Below are 21,768 nucleotides of genomic sequence, written 5' to 3'. Positions count from 1 at the left end.
TTTTTGTAAATAAAATCAACTATTCTACGACGGTTTTTCAAGACTTTTATTCAAAGACAGTTTTGTAAAAACCATCTTAGAAGACTTTCCGCTATTTTTAATATTTGAATATGTGTCCCTCTAGCTACTGTCTCGCGCTCACTCTCCTTCTTCCTTTCACTTTCCCTCTTACTCTCCAAAGATCAAACCTCAAAACCCTAAACAAACTCCCTATCTCTCTTTCTCCCTTTCACTGTCTTCATCATTTCTACAATGGTGACAAAATTGTTTGATTAGATAGACAATTGTAGGGTGGGAAAGCCTCCTTGGTATCCTCGATGAAAGGCCCGAAATTTGAGAGAGAGTAGATTTGTGGTGGCTCGTGGCCATGCGAGGAGGTGTTGTGGTCACACATTGTGGTGTCGTGGTCTTGCAAACGAGGATGAAGGAGATCTCGCCCACGATAGGAACGAACAATGTTGTGTGGTGGTTGTCCATGATGAGGGGGCGAACTAAAAACAAGGGAGTAAACATGACATTGGGGTTTTTGATCTTGTTCCTCATTTGTCATATTTTTTTGGATACATATCGATGTTTTTTTTTAAAATTGTTGACAGAATCATGTTTGGCTCATGTGGCTGGTAGTGTGAAGGCTAGATAATGAGTACTAACGGTGAAATGTTGGAAATTCGTGTTGGGTGGCTTTGATATGTTAAAGATTGATGCTTTGAGGGTTTGGGGTGACTAGGCGTCAAGTCTAATGGTGACATCGTAAGTTTCGATGTCCGATCATGTGAAGGGGTTCTAAACATCATTCAAAATTGTCTTTGAATGATGTTTAGAACCGTCGTTGTTTCACTTGTTTCCAGTGGTGAAGGAGGAACATTTGATAAAAGTATATATGCTCATGCATGACATACTCATAAAAAAAAAAATGCTCATGCATGACATCTTAATTTTCTTTGCCTGGTCATGGTTGAAGGGTAACATTTATACTTTCTTTTAATTAATTACTTCTTATCGCAATGGTTGGTCAACCCCGGGCTATGTTTCGAGGCTGTTGTATATCTGGTGTGTAAGGTATTGATGTAACAGACGTGGGGTATCGTTTATTTGCAAGAGTTGGGTGGGTACGAATGGTCTGGTATATTTTATTTCTTTTTTGGGAAGCTGTTAGTAAATGAAACATTTGAAGGATAGTGTGGGTGCGTGTATGATTAATATTAGTATAGTGGGAGGTTGGATATTCAGTGGTGGGTTGACAGTGGGTAGTTATATGTTACCATACAGTTTATATTAGTTTTTGAAAGAATGGTTGTTGGAATAGAGGATACGTCACATAAATCAGTAGAAAAACAGAAAATTCTTATTCAATCTAAAATCATCGACATTGAGCAAATCACGTAGAAAATTCTTATTCTTAATTTTGTATGAAATTTATTTTTCAAATAATAAAAAATTTCAACTATCACAATGAAGTACTATACTATACTACTATTTCAAAAGTGTTCTTCTATGTATGTAATGAAATATAATTTTCTAGAACTTATACAATTTAGGATAGTCTTTTTACTATTCATTACTATCTTGCCACATGTCAAGTTTATAATCTTACTCATGAGATGACCATTTTGATCATTATATTGTAACAAATAATTTCACAACAATTTTTTTTATATATAATATTTTGTTATAAGTACAACAATTTATAATACGTGATCTATAAACATATATAATAATAACATTATAAAATATTATCTAAGTGATATTTAGTATATTAAAAAGCATAATATCATTGTTTATATAAAGTAAATGATAAATTTATATAAGTATTTATTAAAATCAAATTTTATCAAATAAATCTGTTTTTTTAATTCTTCCTGAAATGTATTATAAGAGTTAAGTTTTATATGGTAATATAATTATTTTTTTGTATCATAGGAGAAATTATTCAAAAAAATTATTTGATAAGGTATTCCTATAAGAATAATAACAATAATTCAAATATAATGGTTTATTAAGAAATATGAATTTTAATAATAATTTTAAATTTTAATTTTTATTTTTTGAACATTTATAAATTTAAATATCTACAATTTGATCGGAAATATTTTTTTATATAAATTAATGAAATTAATTAAACAAAATATATTTGAGTAATTGAATTATCAATATATTAAATTGAGCAGTTTGGTAAATATTTTTATAATATTGAATATTTCTATGATATTATAAAATTAAATTCTTATTTTTTTTATTCATATGACATTCACTATTCATAAGAAATGTCAATATTTTATTCGGTGTATTTTCAATGTTGCCATTTTATTATAATGGACTATTATTTTCATGGGCCAATTTTTGCAATTTTGTATCTTGGCCCATTAAACTCCTTTTCCATATCTAATAGGATTTCACAATCAATTTTGATGTCTACATATGATCTTTTTTAAAATAAATATATCCATCTTTTATTTTTGAACAAATAATTTTTTGTTATAATTTAATGATCCTCTTCATGTAATATTTTTAATGAGATTTTGTATATTTCAAAAATTCCATAAGCAATTGATTCTTTAAATATATTTTTTAATGCAAAAGAGTTTAAAATTATTTTATCATTAGTATCATAAATAAAATATTTTCTTGTTTCATACATTTCATAAATATACGTCAGTAATATTTTGTTTTTACATTGTAGAAGATTTAAGTTTTAGATGAAAATATAATTATTGTTATAAACATTGATGGAGAAATTTAGGATGATATAGGAGGTATTCAATCAAATTATTTAATAATTGAGTTTTTAAATGGTATAAAAAATATTATACACAAAAAGGTGTTTTAAAAAATAATTTTTAATGTAATTAATTTTGGTCCTCCTAATTTTTAAAATTTATAATTTTAGTTTTATATTTTAAAATAAACATATTTAGTTTTTATATTTTTTAAAATCGATAATTTTAGTCTTTTTATTTTAAAATAAAGATATTTAATCATTTAGTTTTATAAAATTTAAGATTTAGTTTTGATACTTCCTTCCAAAACATTGATTAGTAAAAGATTACTAAACTTAAATTTAGTGATATATGACTTGAGATTATTTATTTAATCATGTTAGTCGCAATTTAAAACTGGATAGAAGTCTAAATTAAAACAAAGTAGTACATCTTATTCTAGTACGAAATAAATCTGGTTATACTAATAACAATTAACCCAGCCATAGTATCCATCCTCTAAGGATGGCAACAAATAAATAATAATAAGACTAGCTAGAAAATGCAAGTTTGAGAAAGAATCATATTGGTGCACCGCATGAGTAAGTGATATCACACGATTCTCCAACGTTAAGTGTGTACTGATGCAGAGGTCTAATAAGGAAGGGTGGCAGGCGGAGTAGAAGTTCACACACACATTGGTTGTCAACTTCCTTAGCCCACCGGCAACAATTATCTTCATCAGCTGTCTGGTGGTTCCTATGTTTGTGTCCATGTCTATGGCCATGTCTGTGGCTGCCATTGTGGTGGTTGTTTCTGTGGCCCTCTTCGTCATTGGGGGACGGAGGAGTGGACGGGGAATCGGGTGGAACACCGAGGGAGAATGGCAACCTCGAACAGGCATAGTTCACTAGTGCAAATTGTGATGCACAAAGTGGACGAGGGGTTTTCGGCATAGGCATACCTGGTGTCCTTATATGACTCTCCATCTTTGGCACTAATGCTAGGAATATTGTCATAGCCAATGTTATTAAGTTGAAAATCTCCATGCTGTTTTCTTTTTTTAATGTTCATATGGAGCCTTGGAAGTTGTACCTGCTTATATAGTTGCAAATTCGTAGGGATTTTTGTTTCTAATGGGTTGTTTTTCTTGTGAGTTGCAAGAGTGTCCTTCTTGTTCGAAGTTTCTCATCCGTTTTGTGTGATGATTTTGTAGGTGACATGCAAATGGTTCTAAATTTGGGCTCCAGTTAACCACCTACCTTGTTCCTGAACAATTTTTTTTAATAATTACTCTCCCATTGTTGAGGGATGTAGTTAAACGATAATGCACAAAGAACCAACATGCAGAGTTTATGAGGGGGGTGATAAAAAATCTTGTAGTATATATTAGGAGTGTCTTTTAGAAACCGATGTGGTTGTAAACCATGTAATCATGCATGTGGCAGGGGTTAATGATTGAGCTAGAGAAGTATTTATGCTTTTTTCACCAACAAACACTAGAGGATAATATTAATATTGTGTGAACAAACTTTCCGAGTCTTGAGGATACAAGGAGATAAAATATGCGTATAGACATTGGATTACTTGAGAATTTGTGGGAAAAGAAAATGATGCAACACCCCATATATAATGAGTGGTACAAAAAAATGTGCGTACCTAATAATTTTCTCTTAGAAGTTAGAATATTCCGTCCCGTTAACCTCTACTGTACCACTTTTCATTACCATAATGGGTAACGGGTAGGTATTAAAGTTCCCCAACAAGTATTGTGTGCTTCTATTTCTAAAATAATAATTGCACCTCAACAAACAACAATTGAAGTGTAAACTGTGGAGTTCTTTCCCCAGTATTAGCACTGGACTTATTGTTGGAAATCTTGATCTTTAATCCTTAAAGAAAAGAGCACCCAACTCATTCAAACAGACCAGTTCTACAAGATAAAGTTTCTTCGGCTGTTGCTTCCTATACTCCAAAAATTGCCTGTTACATCTTTCTGAAATGTTTTTTTTTTTTTTTTAACTTTTTGGATCCACCAATCCAAATATAAAAGGTGTAACCAATTCGAAATATAGCCAATCATGAAGCTAAAAAATGGTAAAGGAAACAAATTTTAGTTTCTTTTGGGTCAGTTAAAAATGAGTTACCATTTAGCACAAAAGCATAAGAGGCCTCAAGTCCCAATGCATAAACTTATTAGAAAAATGAAAAGTTCAACAAAAACGGGCTACCCTAACACAGCATGGGGTAGCCACAATAACAAACTTGACCTGGGCCCAACACAATAAAAACGTACATAAGTTACAATGACTTTTAGATAACGACACATTATATATGGGTATACGTAACGTGTGACACGATGAAAATGATCATAGGATGGACGGTATATTATTTACTATATTTACATATTTCTAAATATTATTATTATCGTCCTTGTTTGTTCTGTTCCTAGTTCCTACACTACACCAGAGAGAAGTGTCAATTGTTTTCTTTTTCTCTCTTTCCTGAATTGTTGCAAGAGAGAGCATGTTGTTGCATGAGCTGAACCTTGGTATGAGGGAGTTCCAACCAGGGAACTTCGTGTACGATGCTGAGGATATTCCATTTGGGACGCTGTGGTGGTTCTTTTATGCTGGAATCTCTTGTTTGCTCGTTCTATTCGCTGGGATCATGTCTGGTCTCACCCTTGGATTAATGTCTCTGGGTCTCGTTGATCTTGAGATTCTCCAACAGAGTGGCTCCTCCACTGAGAAGAAACAAGCTGGTACCACCTTACCTAACATTCTCAACCATTTTTATATTATTATTATAGTTTTTTTTTTCTTGTTGACTTTTTGGTTCACACTGCAGCTGCTATTTTGCCGGTTGTACAGAAACAGCATCAGCTTCTTGTGACCTTGCTTCTTTGTAACGCCTGTGCCATGGAGGTATCTGTAACTTCTTTTTTGGGGAATTAGAATCCTTGTTAATATGGGTTTCATTTTTTTTTTTTTGCTATCTGATTACCCTGCATAATGGTTTTTTTTTTTTTTTATATTTTTTTATCCCATGTAAAATTTGTTCTTATTGTAGAAATTGTGTTGCCTGAACATTGAACCAAAAGATATGTGATATAGTACGGTCACCACGGTGCCTTGAATTTAGAAATTGGAATGTCTCCAACAGTATGTATTGCTGGCGTAGGAGATATAATTGGGTGGATGGTTAAGAAAGAAGGGAAGAGAGGAAAAGATTGTGGGTTCCATCCCCTGCTAACAAAAATTAACAATCTAACAAATAACATTTGCTGATAAAAAAAATGTATTGCTGGCATATGTCCATTGGAGAATTCTAGGGATGTAATATTTCATTCAAGTTTGGTGTACAAAGTATTACACCCACACTGCTTGTAAATTATATAGAGAAGATTGAAACTTTTCTGCAAATGAGATATAATCGTTACTCCAACAGTGTAATAATAACTTACACTATATTTCTCCATACAAGTATTATAAGAGTACAATGCTAATGAAGTGAAAAGTTGGTTTAGGGTGAAGAAAATGTAAGAGAAATCTCTGTTTGGAGTTTTTTGGGTCAGTTTTAGAATAAGCCTATAATTAATCTGTATCATCATTATGAAACTTCTACACATCTTGATCTTCTCAACATGTGCTGAAAAAAACTGTGAATATATGCTTGATATATTGAACAAGTTTTTGGTATATACAATTTGAAACTGATGGCAACTTATTCCCCTCATACAATAAGAGTGATCATCCTAAATGAGGAGAGAGCTAACAAAAACCAATATTCATTTATGTTTAGTTGATATTATAAAGACTAATGAATATTGGTGGATCCTTCATTCTTGTGTTTCCTTTCCTGCCGTTTCAATTTGCAGGCACTTCCAATTTACCTTGACAAGATTTTTCATCCCTTTGTAGCAGTAGTGTTATCTGTGACTTTTGTTCTAGCTTTTGGAGAGGTAAAGTATTTGTCCGATTCAGTTTGCTTGCATCATACACAAGGATTTAAGCTGGACATTGCACTGATTGTTACAATGCCACTTGGCCATAGGTTATCCCACAAGCTATATGCACAAGATATGGACTCTATGTTGGTGCTAATTTTGTGGGGCTTGTGCGTGTCCTGATGATCATCTGTTATCCAATTGCTTACCCTATTGGAAAGGTGAAGTCTATGCTTGTCTAAATTCTAACTTTAATTGAAGAAATTATATCCTAATCTAATCATATCATTCTCCAATAGGCCATAAAAGTGATACCCAACTTTACCCACCCATTAGAATTTTGCTTTTTGTTTTTATGATTCTGATTATCTAGTGATATGTTCAGTTTTCCTGATTGTGTGGTAGCCTTAACCTTATGCCCTATATAGTAAAAGGGTGGTGTTAGGACAATTTGGATCAGGTTATCTTAGTTTAAACCATTCGGTAGTGATATTAAGGTGTTTTATTTTTTCTTGGAGGCATCTGCTATATAGTTCATAATAGCGGAGTTTTTATTCAAAACAAATTGTGGTTTTTGTAGATCTTTACATTTATGCTTCCAGGTTCTGGATGTTTTACTTGGACACGATCATGCACTGTTTAGGCGAGCACAGCTGAAAGCCCTTGTTTCAATCCATAGCCAAGAGGTAATCTGTTTGAATCACCGCCATTTTGTACAGCTTTCTATTCAAAATGAGCAACCACTGGTTTTTCCTGAAAATATGTTCTAGTAATAGTTTTTTATTTATCATGTTTAAAAACAATTCTGATATATTTTATAAAGGAATGCTGCTTTTCACCATGATAAATTTTCATGTTTCTTCAATTATTTTCTGTCTCACTTAACGTCATTTTTTTCTTGACCATTTAAGGCTGGTAAAGGAGGTGAACTCACTCATGATGAGGCAACAATTATCAGTGGAGCACTAGATCTCACAGAGAAGGTAGCTACTAGTGATTTGGAGAAAGGCATCATGATAGTTCCATCTCGTTCCATTTATCTCTAACAAAGAGTTAAACAGTTGTCATTTCCTTAAAGATCCCCTACATCAGAATTATATGAATGTCATGAAATTTGCATGTGATATACCTGAAAAAGTAAAAATATATAGTGCCAATGAGACAACCCCATAGATCTATGATGTGTTGGCTGTACATGAAGCTGTAGAATAAGACTCTATTTTGAGCATTTAGGAGGGCATGTTATTTTATTTTTGGCAAAGAAGCAAATATCATTTGACTTTTCAAATTTGAAATGTACTTTTGTATGTATGGTCCTTGCTTTGTCATCCAGGTCAGTTCCTTAGCTACCTGACATGTTCTGGTGTCCTTAATAAGCTGGGTTCTCTTTATTGTTTGACCATAACAATCCCAGTAGTAGCAGTCTATGGATATGTTATAATTTGCCTTCTCTTTCAGGCCAATCCGCTGTTTCCGTGTCATGATAAATTTAAAATCCAAATACATTTATTGGCTTTGTTCTATAATAGAAAACTATTCTACATTGTTATGCAGACTGCAGAGGAGGCTATGACACCAATTGAATCTACATTTTCCTTGGATGTTGCTTCCAAATTGGACTGGTGCGTTTGTTTCTATTAGCGTTTCTGTTCTGAACTATGTAGCAGTCTCAGAAGGTCCAGTTATTTCTAACCTAAGTATTGTGGAATGTGGATTACTTGATGTCAGTGTTACCTGACCCATATTTACCTCACTTTAGCAGTCTCTTATTAAACTGAACTTGAGTATTTGAATTATATATGTGAATATTTTTCTCATTCTTTTTCTTTTTCCATGATTTATATTGAAGAGGCAGAGTATGTCAAATCAATAAGTTTCTAAAGCTAGATATGTTGCAGCTCTCCAGTGTGGAGAGAAATTTCCCTGTTGTCTGGAATCCAACTCTGTTGGAATTTCTGCATTATTAACCACACACACTCTTATATAATGAACAGGATGTTGTTGGCTACTAGTACCAATGGCTATGTTTGGATTGATGAAAAGGGATGGTATGAAGTGAAATGAAATGATATTAGGTTCCATGGTTTGGGTTGTTTAAAATAGGATGGAATGAAATGGAACTTGATCAAATGCTCCTTTTTTATTTTCATTTCCCTTCAATTTTGAAGGTATGCATTGATTAGTTATATTAATTATTATATTACAAAAAGGCATATATTATACTGCTTAATTGATGATGTTACAAGTGACATAAACAAGTTAATACTTCAGATATCCAGTTCTTTGACTTCTTTCCTATGCTTAAGTGCCAAATGCTATGTTAATTTGCTTAAGTGTATGACATATGCTTGTATTTCATAAAAAATGCAGTGCTTGATTCAGGGATATTACATTCCTTATTTCTTTAGAATGATATAAAAGATTATCCATTTTAGTACAGTAGTTAGTGTGAGGGTAGTTTTCAATTGAAATTCAGTAACTTCTATTGAACCATTCTTTGAATAAGGTTAATTGACTTTTATGGATAACATTTCCAAAAAGAAGGGTAGAAAGATCTCCTAGTTACCTTTCCTTCTTATGACCTGTTACCTGTCATTTGGCCTACACACATCTCTGACAATAAGCATGTACATTTTGAGCTCAAGGAAGATTTTTTTCTGCTTTATTGCAGGGAAGCAATTGGGAAAATTCTTGCACGAGGTCATAGTCGTGTTCCTGTATACAGTGGAAACCCCAAAAATATAATTGGCCTCTTACTAGTGAGTGTTTATATATAGTGTATCCAAAATGCTTAAAAGAAATATTTGTCTGGTACTAGCTGCTAAAAACATTTTGCCACTCTTAATTTGCTAGGTAAAAAACCTTCTTACTGTAAGAGCTGAAACAGAGACTCCAGTTAGTGCTGTTTCCATCCGGAGAATTCCTAGGTTTGACCAATGGTGCCCTTGTATTTTGTCTTTCTAACTCAGTCATTGAACTAAGTTATTGTTCATAAATTATCCAGGGTTCCAGCAGATATGCCTCTATATGATATCCTCAATGAGTTTCAAAAAGGAAGCAGTCATATGGCAGCTGTAGTTAAGGTTATAAGAGAGAGAAACAACCCTCAGTCACCCAATGACACTGAGAAATCCAAGGATAAGGAAGTCATCAAACATAATTCTCAACTAACTATCCCATTGCTATCCAGGTTTTATGAAAAATCAGAAAATGTTGTCAATATTGACAAACCCAAGCTTGCTGCAGACCAACAGTTTCAAAAGGATGGCCCTGCAACAAATGGTGTTTACCACTCTCTTGACAATGCTGAAGATGGGGAGGAAGTTATTGGCATCATTACGCTGGAGGACGTGTTTGAAGAACTCCTGCAGGTAGCCTCCACTTGCACTAATCACATCTTGTATGTCTTTGGTTGCCAGACTGAGATAGAATGGATTACCGGCAACCAGCTCGGTTATCCACTATTCCACTTATATTTATTATCTTCCCTTTAAGCTTATGTCAGTTAGATGGGATTGTTGTGCGTTATTGATGCATCAAAGAAAATACAATTTGTTGCCCTCAGAATGAAGAAAATTTGCTTTAATAATTTTCATCCATGCAGGAAGAAATTGTGGACGAGACTGATGTGTATATAGATGTACATAGAAGGTGATCTAAAGTTTCTAGTTTATTTTTTGTCATCTCTATTGCCGTAGCTTTTAAATGGTTACTGAATAAACGAATATGAAATGCATGATGAATTTGGCAGAATACGTGTGGCTGCTGTGGCAGCTGCTACATCTGTGGCACGAGTTCCTTCTGGCCGAAAGTTAACAGGTCACAAGCCTATAGTAAGTTAGAATCAGGTTTAAGTCTCTCTCTCAATTGAAGATTGGATAGAAAGATGACCATTATGGATCTGTTTCTTCCAAGTTTGTCAGAATTTTCAAAAAATTAATTGTTAAAAATTTAATGAAAAAATTGGTTTGCATTTGGAAATAATATTTTTAAAGTGAGTTTGAATAATTTTTTAGGTGAAAATATATGCTTCCTTATAAAAAGTTTGCAAGTCCCACAGATGAAATTCTTTCTATTAGTGTTGGAACTAAAAATGGTGATTTTGAAATCATCAGAATATAAATTCCTTGCATGTTATAGATCAAGTGTGGAGCCTTTCCTGTAATCTAGATATTCTACTAGTAAATTTCTGTGAAACTGTGCCATTTGCCAAATCAATTTTCCAGCTTCTCGTGCCAATCTTTAGGAACAATTTATGATCAAAAGACATTTAAAGTATATTTTAATGAAAGATCTTTCAAAATACACATTAGACTTTTATGCTAGATGCTTCCATTGAAAGTTGAAACAGTTTTGGTAACAGTTATTGCACACTATTATGGTTGCTGATGTGAGATAATGTAAAGATTTAGATATCTTGTATTGAAATAATGTTGCTTTTCTTTTAGGGGAATTAAGCAAGCGAGTGAAAGTTTGACAAAGTTTGTGGAGAATGATTTACATTTAAGAAGAATTTCATTTCAGGATCATTGATGGGCAATCAAAGATGAGCTTAAATCAGACCACTCTTCTTGTATATAGTTGTGTGGCCGCTGGTGCATTTTGATGGCCTAATACAGGATGGAGATGTTGGCCATGCTCTTTTGTTTTTGGTAGTCTTTATATGAACATGTAGGTCCAGTAGTATTAAGGAAAATAAATGATCTTTGAAATTTTTGTTTTCTTAGCAATTTTGTTTGAATCAATCACATTTCTTGCCTATCATATTCATAGCTACGCTCCTTTCTTGCTGAGCTCAAATTGCTGCATATAATTAATGTCCTATACCTCTTAATTGCTACTGTATTGTCAGTTTGTCACTAAGCTTTTGATGTTGGGGTTAGATATAGTATGAAAAGGAGGATGATAATGGTGGCAATAAAAAGAAAACTAGGCCATGAAAAAGACCTGTTTCTTTCTCTTAACAGACACATACCCAGTATCTTGGCCTCGGCTGTCTCTATTTCTTAGAAGGAAATTGTTGTGTCACTTTCTGTTCACGTGAACTGTTCCATATATCATCCAGCCACTTTCTTTGGTACTACTAACCTTTCCTTTCACATCTTTTTCTCTGATTAGTGCAAGTATTGGTATTTGGAGTTCTGAGTAATGGTCTAATTAAGAAATAATAAAAAATGTAGATGACTAATTCATATTTCTTTTAAAAAAAAAAGCTTTTAAATTGGGGTGATGATACATAAAGTTAAGCATCACAATCCAAACTTCTGGATATCCATCTTAGTCCAATTCCACATTAATGAAGTTTTTTTTATTGGTAGGAATCGAATTATATGTTATGTGTTGTGTGTGTATTATACTAGAGTTAAGAATTTATTCATGTATTTTTATTTTTATAATTATTAAAAATATAAATTAATTATAGTAGTTAAATAATTTATATTTTAAAAGTAAGTTTAAATTACCCATTTCATTAAAGTATATATAAAAGTTGAATTTAAAAGAAATAAAACAGACTAGAAAGATTCAACAAATTTTTTAAGATGAGATTAATTATAGATTTTTCATGATCATCAGCCACTAACTAAACCTAAATCCACCCAATCCTCTATAAGGACAAAAGTAAGGATGTAAAAATTCCTCTCTGAAGTCTTACCCATCACATTGCCATGCTTACATAAAGTACATAGCAACATATTATAAGGAATAAACTCTTTCTTTATTTTCTTAATTTTATAAAATGTCATTCATTTTAGTTATATATATATATTATGGAAACTAAAAAAAATGTTGTAAAGTTAACAACTAAAGTAATCTTATAAAGTTAAATAAGTAAAATGTTCACACTCAGTTTGATTCCTCTCCGACCGAACTCCTCTTCTACCATCGCATCACAAAATCTCAATAATTGATTAGTTATAACAACAAAACTTAAGGAAGAAAGAGAATGTCACTCATGGCCGAAAATTTTGGTAAAAAAATCCTACTACTAAGACAAGAGAATCCAAGTTCAATAATTCAGGCGTTCCTCTCTGATTTATTATCCTCGAGAGAAAAATGAAATCATAGAATAATATCAGCCAAAGCATTTTTATGTTTCTTGGACTATTATTTTAATGGAAAAAATATTACTATGCGAGGTTTGACAATTCTCACAAATTCAGGGAATGTTTGTGTCGAGCTCTAAAAATGTATTGTCGAAAATGTTGAGAATAAAATAAATAGAAATATATTCTGAATTTTTCACTTAAAGTGTTTGGTTAAAATTTAATATTTCTAGGAATAATTTTAAATTTTAAATAATAAAAATAAAAGTGACAGTGAAAAGTTAAGTCATGTTTGATTAACGTTCAAAAAATATTTTTGGGTGTTGAACATACTTTTCAAGAATAAACTTAATTTTGTAACATGTTTAATTACTCTTAAATGTTTATACATTGAAATTTTGTATTGAAATTCAATTTTGTAAAAACAAGATTTGGGTTACTATTATTTTTTTAATCAGTATTCTTTAGACCTTGGTGACATTACTTTTTAATTAAAATTAAAGCCTCACTCAAATGAGTCACGCTTACCTTTAATAAATGTAAACTTTTAATATGCGTGTCACTAAGATTAAATTTCAATTTTAACTAAAGAATAACATGACAAACACTTAAGTTCTTACACTTAAATTTTGTTCAACAATAATTACTCATACGAATCATACCATATACCACTATATTGCTACTTATTGTGCTTGATAATATATCATAACAGTCCATCATTATTAGCATATATTTTAAGAAAAAAAGAGATATTAAAAAGAGCATTGAAGGAATGGAAGATCATTGGAGGAGGGGTAAGAATAAGTCCACATCCTAAGTGTGGGTTTGGTTGCTCCAGTGCTACTAGGATTGTGACCAAACATCATGTTGTCTTTTTATAGACGAAAAATGTCTACGAAGGTAGTCGGGTTATATATAAAATATTCAACATCCTTATTACTCTGTGCAAGATTTTGTTCTAAATTTTGACGGTACTCACGTCACCACGCATCTCATATAAATCAAAGGCTAAAAATCTCGAGTACAAAAAAAAGTTTAACAGCAATTATCTATTACTTTTTTGGTTTTGGACTTCCAGCAGATAGATTCTAAGGCAAAGTGAATTGAGATTTTCGTTGCAAGTTTAAAATGTGATTGGCCACTGTGTAGAATCCACATTTTCTATGTGGATCTAATTTTATTTTTATCTCTCTCCTAATGAACATAATAACTTTAAACAGGTGAAAATTATTTAAATATTTATAAATAGAAAAAGAGATACATACAAAACATTGTTGTTCAAACAAAAGCTTTATTGCTCGACAATTAAAGTTTGATTGTTTTGCATTCAAACAAAATTCTCCCAACAAGAAAAATTATTATTGCTATATGCGGTCGAAGGAATCTTACAACTCGTATTGTAGGCAATCTCAACCGTTTATCATGACTGAAAAAGTGTATTATGGTGAAAGATGAATTAATACATTACCTTTGTACAAAATGGAAAATAATTTTTAAGAATTTATATTTATCTTTTCTTCCAAAAAAAAATATTTATCTATATAAATGTATAAAAGCTAAAGATTCAATTATAGCGTTGCCAGCTTCTTAATTTCTTATTTTGTCATTCCTTAATCCTTATCATTCCAATTAACTATTATCACTTTTACATTATAGCATGTCGATGTTATTAGTAATTTATTATGATAATCAACTCTTCGAGTCGGTTCTCGACTCTTTCTCTTAATTTTCTTTTCACCGTATTTTATAATGTAAATTACGTTTCAATATCAAATCACTCTTTTCCAGCTCATTTCATTCCTTAACATAACCACTTACGCATAAGCTAAAAATACCCTTTTAATTAATTTTCTCATTGCCATAGGTAAGGCAAGTACGCAAAGCCTAGACTTAAATATAAGTATGGTACTATTTAGGAAATATTACATAATTTTCTCTTATTTGATAGATCAACCATTATTTTAAAACAAACAAATGTTAATAGAAGTTTGATTTTCTAACCCTATATATGGAGAATACTTTGTTTGTTGGAAGTAATAGAGGATACTTCATGAGATAGTATGAGATTATTCTTCAAATGATAATTATAAAAGAGTAGTTTATGAGTTCAATGTCATTTTTCATAAAAGATATAGTATCAAAACCTATTTTTAATATGATGCATCATATAAGATAAATAAGACATATTATACTATCATTTCTATTACTTATCTAATGAGCAGTTGACTCATATTTACACAATTAAAAAAAATAAGGAAACTAAATTCAAGAAATAATAATAGTCGGAGAACTAAAATTGCAAAAAAAAAATATTAATGGACAAAATTCATAATGTTGAGAAAGAAGAGAAACAAAAATAAAATTAAGCCACAATATTATATCTCGTCATCGTCAATGACGGAAAGCAGTACTGAAATTTGAAGTTCACGACGAACAAAAAAATCCAATTCAAAAAATTAAATGCAACAACTCAATCCTTACTCTTGTGCAAATTTATTGTGAAATAAAAAAATCTTTTTTTTTGTGCTAAATATGAAATAACAAATCTAGAGTACCCCTATAACAAAATAATAATCCTAGATAAATTTTAATTAAATATTAATTTCTAAAAGGGTAAAATTATGATCAAATCAAAATATAAAATCTTAACATATAATGAGGAAAAAAATTAAAAACGACGAAAAAAATTGAACAGGTTTCTAATAATAACGTAATAATTTCTGTACAATGCTTATCCATTCTACATCACTCCAAATGAAAGGGGAGATATGGTTTGTAACCCATTGACCCAATTTGTCCGTTGCTCACAATAGGAGCTAGATGGTTGCACTTTTTATGCATTAATTGATTCAGTTTGAAACTTGTACTATAAATGAAGCCATGGCCAAGTTTCTAATTTCCAGAAACATTAATGGATCATAATGTTACGGATACCCCAGAAATTGAACCCTTTGATTTTGGTACAGTGGCATTAATTCAGAATAAAACCAAAAAGCAAGGACTGAAGAAGTTCATTTACAAAAGGTGTGTGTCATGTCAAAAACTAGAATCAATGAAACTGGGGCCTGAGGCCGAGCTTACAATCACTTCAGCTAAGCATCATTGACTTCTTTTCTCTCTATATATCTACTAATTTACACATTAATCAGGAGGTACCCTGCTTCAGCTACTTTCTTTACATACCAAACACAAAAGCATGGTCAATTAATCCGCACAAAATTGGAACCCGAAACATAAACTTGCAGTGGCACCAAGCAGCGATAATTTGTAATCAATTACCAGTGCCAAAAATATTTGGAGGGAGATTTTTATCAGTTTATCCGACTCGAGCATATTATTTTATTTCTAGTTTATGAAGTATCGACACCGATACTGACACACACCATCGAACATGATACGGACATGTGAACATTTGTCAAACACATCAAACTCAACTCGAACACCGGTATCGATGTCATGTTGGTGTCAGTGTTGATATCATGTTGGACACCGGACATGACAAGAGATTGGAGTGTCCATGCTTCATAGCTTCCGGTTAAACATATATATGTGTTGTCGATACCAAAAAAAAAAAAAAAAATTACTCGTGCGAGCACAAGAGTAAGACAGTGCATCTCCAAATGATGTAAAGCCTCGTCCTCTGTTGGCGAATGTACTTGGAACACCGTCCCCATGGTCGAGCCTTGGAACTCCTGAGAGATGAGAAGACGTTACTAGTTGTCGACATTTTGTACTTGGAAACTTAGTGTGTGTTTGGTAGAGGGGAAAGAAATGAAAGTTAGGTGGGTGAAGAGAAGTTGTTAATTGAAGAGTTGAAGAGTTGAAGTTGAGTTTGTGGTCTGAAGGGAGAGAGAATAAAAGCAAGGTGGTATGTATAGGGGGAAAGTTGGAGATGGAAGATGGAGTGAAGGGAATTTGTGGTGGATTGGAAATTGTGGCCCGTGGGTGCAGAAATAGGACATGTCCCACTGTCCACCTAAGATATCTAAGTGACACCTATGAGTTTGTCTCCTTATCGCCAAACCCAGTTGAGAAGGACTTCTCATCCACTTCTACTAAGTAAGGCTCTTCCTTGTCCCCCCCCTCCATCAATAATCGCCATTCCTTTACTTTTCTCGCATAATATTGCTTCTGCACCTATTCAACTATTATACTCTTACTACTATATATATATGTGTTTACACTGGAATTTGGTAAACAACCGCTAGTCTAAGTTAATTGCTTGCGAGATCAACTAGTGAATCTCAGGAGCATGTCACTTGTGTATTTTGCGTTTAAATGTAAAGCTTTTGAATGTTCATCGTTGCAACAAACACTTACTGGTTCGAAATTTGCAGAAAGTAAAATTGTTTAACAGAAATCGAAAGGCTGGAAATAACTAGGCAAGGAAAGGAAAATTGCAGAATGTAAAGGCTCAGCGAGTTCATTCGATCGAATGAACCATTTAAAATGCAGGAATTATAAAACGAAACGTAAATTGCATTCGAAATGTAAAGTTTACAAAAACTTAAAATGGTTCACAAACAAACATACATTCTCCTTGTGTACTCGTTTCTCTCTGCGCTGGATACTTTGAGTGTATAAGGATTCTGTAGAAATGATTTGCGACCCTCAAAAACTAACTAAAACTGCTATATATAGACATTCGAAAATAAACTGCCCTAACGGTCGAACATTATCCGAATGCCAAGTGTCCTGCCACGTACATCTTACATGCACATAACTGCTCCTTAGAACGGTTATCCATCTTGCTCGAAGTCGAACTGGTTTAGTGAAGATTTGTTCAGAAATTATGCTAAGTCCAGAACTCTTGCTGCCTCGACTTCGACTCGTCCATACACCAGTTCGAATTGCCCAATAACTCGAAGTCCTCTTTCTTGTCTTAGCTTTGTACTTCGTAAATACTCCTTTGAACCTGGGAATTCCTTCTTAAAGACTCTCCTCTCTTTTCGATTCGAGCAGGTCCTGGCCAGACTCTTGCTCTGTAATACGCTCCGAACCTCGAGACGACATCCAATGCATACTTAGAACATATTTTAGCTCGTCGAAAATATGGGCTAACAAATTGCCCCCAAAAAATGTCTGCTTCGATTCGAGATCGAAGGAAGATGAGAAGTTGACATTTTTTCTCTTCTTCTACCAGCTTTCCTGAAACGACGTCACGATCGCACGTTCACTGTGTAACCGTCGCCTCGATCTCCATTACTTCTGTTTATTCTATGCTTATTTTAACTTCGAGCAATGTTGGTTTATATTTTTTCAAATATTTACCATTTATCCTCAAAGTACGTTTCTGAGGGGTTAATTCCTCTAATTCATAAGCACCATTCGAATAGATCTGAATTATTTTAAACGGTCCTTCCCAATTTGGGGACCATTTGCCCAAGGCTCGATCCTTACTATCCATGGGCAGGATAACCTTCCAAACTAAATCTCCAACATTAAAAGTTTTCGACTTCACTTTCTTATTATAAGCTTTAGCAACCCTTTCTTTTTGTTTAGTCAAGACTTCTAATGCTCTTAATCTCTCCTCGTCTAAATCAACTAACTCATCTGACATCATTTTCCAATAATGGTCGATCGGAATGTCCATTTGTTTTTGTACTCTAGCTGATTGCAAATGTATTTCGACCGGAAGTACAGCATCGTGCCCATAAGTTAGTCGAAATGGGGTAGTATTAGTTGATTCCTTAGGAGAATTTCTACATGCCCATAGAACTTGATCTAACGTTTTATTCCAATTTCTTGGCTTTTGGGCAATGTGTTTTTTAATCAAGTTAATTACAATCTTATTGGCTGCTTCGACCTGACCATTTGCTTGCGCGTAATATGGTGTTGAGGTTAACAATCGAAAGCCAGTTTTTTGGGCAAATTCTTTCATTTTTCGTCCAGTAAAAACTGAACCTTGATCAGTGGTAATTGTTTCGGGAATACCAAACCTATAAATAATATAATTTTGAATGAAACTAATTACTGCTTCCTGATCAACATTTGGCAAAGGGACTGCTTCGATCCATTTTGTAAAGTAATCGATACCAACTATAATATAACGCTGGTTCTTAGAAGAGGCAGGCTTGATTTCACCAATTAAGTCCAAAGCCCATCCTCTGAAAGGCCAAGGTTTGATTATGGAATGTAACTCACTAGCAGGTACATGCTGTATCCCTGCATGCTTTTGGCATTCCTGACAGCCTTTAGCGAATTCTATGCAGTCTTTTAACATTGAAGGCCAATACAAACCTTGTCGAAATAAAAGCCATTTCATTTTATGGCCTGCTTGATGTGATCCACAAGCCCCACTGTGAACATGGGAAACTGCCAAGTATGCTTCTGATTCACTTAGACATTTTAACAACACTCCTTCTGCAGTCTTTTTAAACAAATCATTTCCCACAATCACGTAATTTAAAGCCCTATATTTGATCTTTCGAGCCACATTGCCTATTGGATTTTCCAAATATTCAATAATGGACTTTCTCCAATCATTATCTAACATATTGTCAATGGCCAAAATTTGAATTTTTTCCTGAAGATCATTCATACTTTCATCTTCATTATTTTGTGGTATACTTGCCCCCACAAGTTTTGGCATTGGCAATTTAGTGCTTAATGGCTCTGGTAACACCAGTTTATCTTTTATTTCGATCAACTGAGTTAACTTTTCCTTCGACATTTTGTACCCTGAAGCTATTTGGGCTAAATCATTTGCTTCTCGGTTTTCTTGTCGAGGTACATGCTCAATGTTGATATAATCGAAATGATTCAGAAGAGAACTTGCTATAACAAAATATTTTGCTAAGTGTTCATTAACACATTTGTATTCTTGTGTTAATTGCCTCAACACTAATTCTGAATCACCTCTTATATTAACATTTCTTGCCCCCAGGCTAATTAAAATTTCAAGGCCTGTAATTAGAGCTTCATACTCAGCCTCATTATTAGAACAAAGCCCTTTGATTTTATATTTGAACTTAGTTGGAACTTTATTGGGGGATATTATTAAAACTCCAATTCCAGTTCCATGTTTGTGTTTCGAACCATCGAAATACAAAATCCATGGCTCTGTATCGACATAGTCTTGCGACATTTCGACCACTGAGTGATCTACAATAAAATCTGCCACAATTTGACCCTTAACAGATTTCAAAGGCTTGTACGTTAAAGAATATTCTGTTAATGCTAAAGCCCATTTTCCAATTCTACTGTGTAAAATCGGTTTTGACAACATGTGCTTAATAACATCATAATGAGAATACACATAAACATCAACAGGCTTTATATATTGCTTAAGTTTTGCACAAGAGAAATACAGACAAAGACAGAGTTTTTCTATGGCAGTATATCTAGTTTCTGCATCATTTAGTACACGACTAAGATAATAAATTGCATGTTCTATGCCATCATCATCTTCCTGAGCCAACATGCTACCAATGGTCTTGTCAGACGCAGCAATATACAATTTCATAGACTTGTTTCGACTAGGAGGCATTAACACAGGAGGCTTGATCAGATATTCTTTAACTTCATCGAAAGCCTTTTGATGCTCTTCATTCCATTTGAATGGTTCATCTTTCTTGAGTCGAAGTAATGGCGAAAAAATCTGAGCTTTGCCACTTAGATTCGAAATGAATCGCCTCAAGAAGTTGATTTTTCCTAGCAAAGACTGAAGCTGTTTTTTAGTCGAAGGAGGCTTCGTCTCAAGAATAGCCTTTGTCTTATTTTGATTTATCTCAATGCCTTTTTTATGCACCACGAAACCAAGGAAATCTCCTGCACGCACACAAAAAGCACATTTTAATGGATTCATTTTTAATCCATGTTTCCTCATTCGTTCGAAAGATTGCCTAAGATAATCCAAATGGCTATCTTCTGAGGAGGATTTGATGATTATATCATCAATATAAATTTGCATAAATGTGTCAATAAAATCATGAAACATGGAATTCATAGCCCTTTGATAAGTGGCCCCAGCATTTTTCAACCCAAAGGGCATAACCACCCATTCATAAGTGCCTAAAGCACCAGGGCATCGAAATGCTGTTTTCGACACATCATTTTCAGCAATAAATATTTGGTTATAACCAGAATAACCATCTAACATGCTTAAAAACTCGAAACCAGCTGCCGAATCTACCAACATTTCCGCTACTGGCATAGCATATTCATCTTTAGGTGTAGCATTATTTAAATCCCTAAAATCTATGCATACTCTAAGAGTTCCATTCTTTTTAATGACAGGGACTATATTTGCTAACCATTCGACATACCTGGCAGCCCTGATGAATTTACACCTCAGCAGCCTTTCGATCTCTTCCTTAATCTTGGACATGATTTCTGGTGCGAATCTTCTTGGTAGTTGTTTTACTGGTCTTTTTCCCTCCTTAATAGGTAATTTCATTTCGACCATTTCTCTGCTTAACCCAGGCATTTCGTGGTAATCCCAAGCAAAACAGTCTTTAAACTCTCTAAGAAGAGGCACCAGCTTTTCTTTTAAACTTGAGGTGATATTGGCACTGATATAAGTTGGCCTTTTAATCGAGCCATCTCCCATATCGACCTCTTCCAAAGGATCTTGAGCCTGCATCTTTGGCACCTCACTTACGGGATTTTTCTCGAAACCCAGCGGCTCATCGTCATATATGCAATCCAGTCTTCGATCCTTTGTTTCTTTATTCTCATGATCTTCGATCTTGGCTTCAACTGCCATATTTTGTTGAGACTCAGCCTCGAAGGCCGTATTTAGTCTATTTTCGGCCATATAAGCCGTAATTCTGGCCCATGCAGCGGCCTCAGTCATATTAATCTTCATATATATTCCACCCAGTTGGTGGAATGACTCCATCTTCAGAGGGAACATCATTAATTTCCTCCCTCTCCCATATAAACCCATAAGTAGGATGGAGTTTGACAGAGTGGACAACATTGTCACTCGATTCGACAACAGCCTCCTTGTCACCACAAGGCGCTATGTTAGCCAACTTTTTGTCAAAGGTTTGTGCAGTAACATTATCGACCTCTGACTTATAGAAGCTTTGATCCGCCTCTATATTTTCCACAATCCCATCTTCCCTCCAGATAA

At 33.5% G+C, this 21,768-nt stretch overlaps 2 protein-coding genes across 5 annotated transcripts; one reads left to right on the top strand and one right to left on the bottom strand.

Moving 5' to 3' along the window:
- Positions 1-3,277: 3,277 nt before the first annotated feature.
- Positions 3,278-3,757, bottom strand: LOC102669806 (uncharacterized; the record flags this gene model as incomplete). The annotated part of the gene is made up of 1 exon (XM_006604361.4): positions 3,278-3,757. A coding segment is annotated over one exon (480 nt), but the record flags the coding sequence as incomplete, so codon positions are not given.
- A 1,305-nt stretch (positions 3,758-5,062) lies between these two features.
- On the top strand, positions 5,063-11,357 carry LOC100777230 (DUF21 domain-containing protein At4g14240). Of its 4 annotated transcripts, none has more exons than XM_006604360.4 (13): positions 5,063-5,460; positions 5,547-5,623; positions 6,577-6,660; positions 6,753-6,866; positions 7,248-7,331; positions 7,557-7,628; positions 8,200-8,267; positions 9,317-9,404; positions 9,499-9,572; positions 9,650-10,016; positions 10,250-10,296; positions 10,397-10,478; positions 11,170-11,357. In XM_006604360.4, the coding sequence occupies exons 1-13, from the start codon at positions 5,223-5,225 to the stop codon at positions 11,176-11,178; spliced, it is 1,404 nt and encodes a 467-aa protein (XP_006604423.1). In that variant the 5' UTR covers positions 5,063-5,222; the 3' UTR covers positions 11,179-11,357. The 4 variants fall into 4 exon arrangements, with proteins under 4 accessions (XP_006604423.1, XP_003553452.2, XP_014627581.1 ...); XM_003553404.5 differs by having other exon boundaries at positions 11,094-11,357; XM_014772095.3 differs by having other exon boundaries at positions 10,397-10,493; positions 11,094-11,219.
- Positions 11,358-21,768: the final 10,411 nt, after the last annotated feature.

This window comes from Glycine max, chromosome 19 (assembly GCF_000004515.6).
Source record: "Glycine max cultivar Williams 82 chromosome 19, Glycine_max_v4.0, whole genome shotgun sequence".
Classification (NCBI taxonomy): domain Eukaryota; kingdom Viridiplantae; phylum Streptophyta; class Magnoliopsida; order Fabales; family Fabaceae; genus Glycine; species Glycine max.
Note: the sequence above shows the minus strand (reverse complement) of the source record. Positions and strands in the feature narration are given on the sequence as shown.

What these genes read in the sequence shown, in the direction of transcription:
- LOC100777230 (XM_006604360.4), top strand. Translation starts at nt 5,223, where the DNA reads ATGTTGTTGCATGAGCTGAACCTTGGTATGAGGGAGTTCCAACCAGGG. An exon ending in CACTAGATCTCACAGAGAAG is followed by an intron (nt 7,629 to 8,199) that starts GTAGCTACTAGT and finishes ATTGTTATGCAG; the next exon opens with ACTGCAGAGGAGGCTATGAC. An exon ending in ATATAATTGGCCTCTTACTA is followed by an intron (nt 9,405 to 9,498) that starts GTGAGTGTTTAT and finishes TTAATTTGCTAG; the next exon opens with GTAAAAAACCTTCTTACTGT.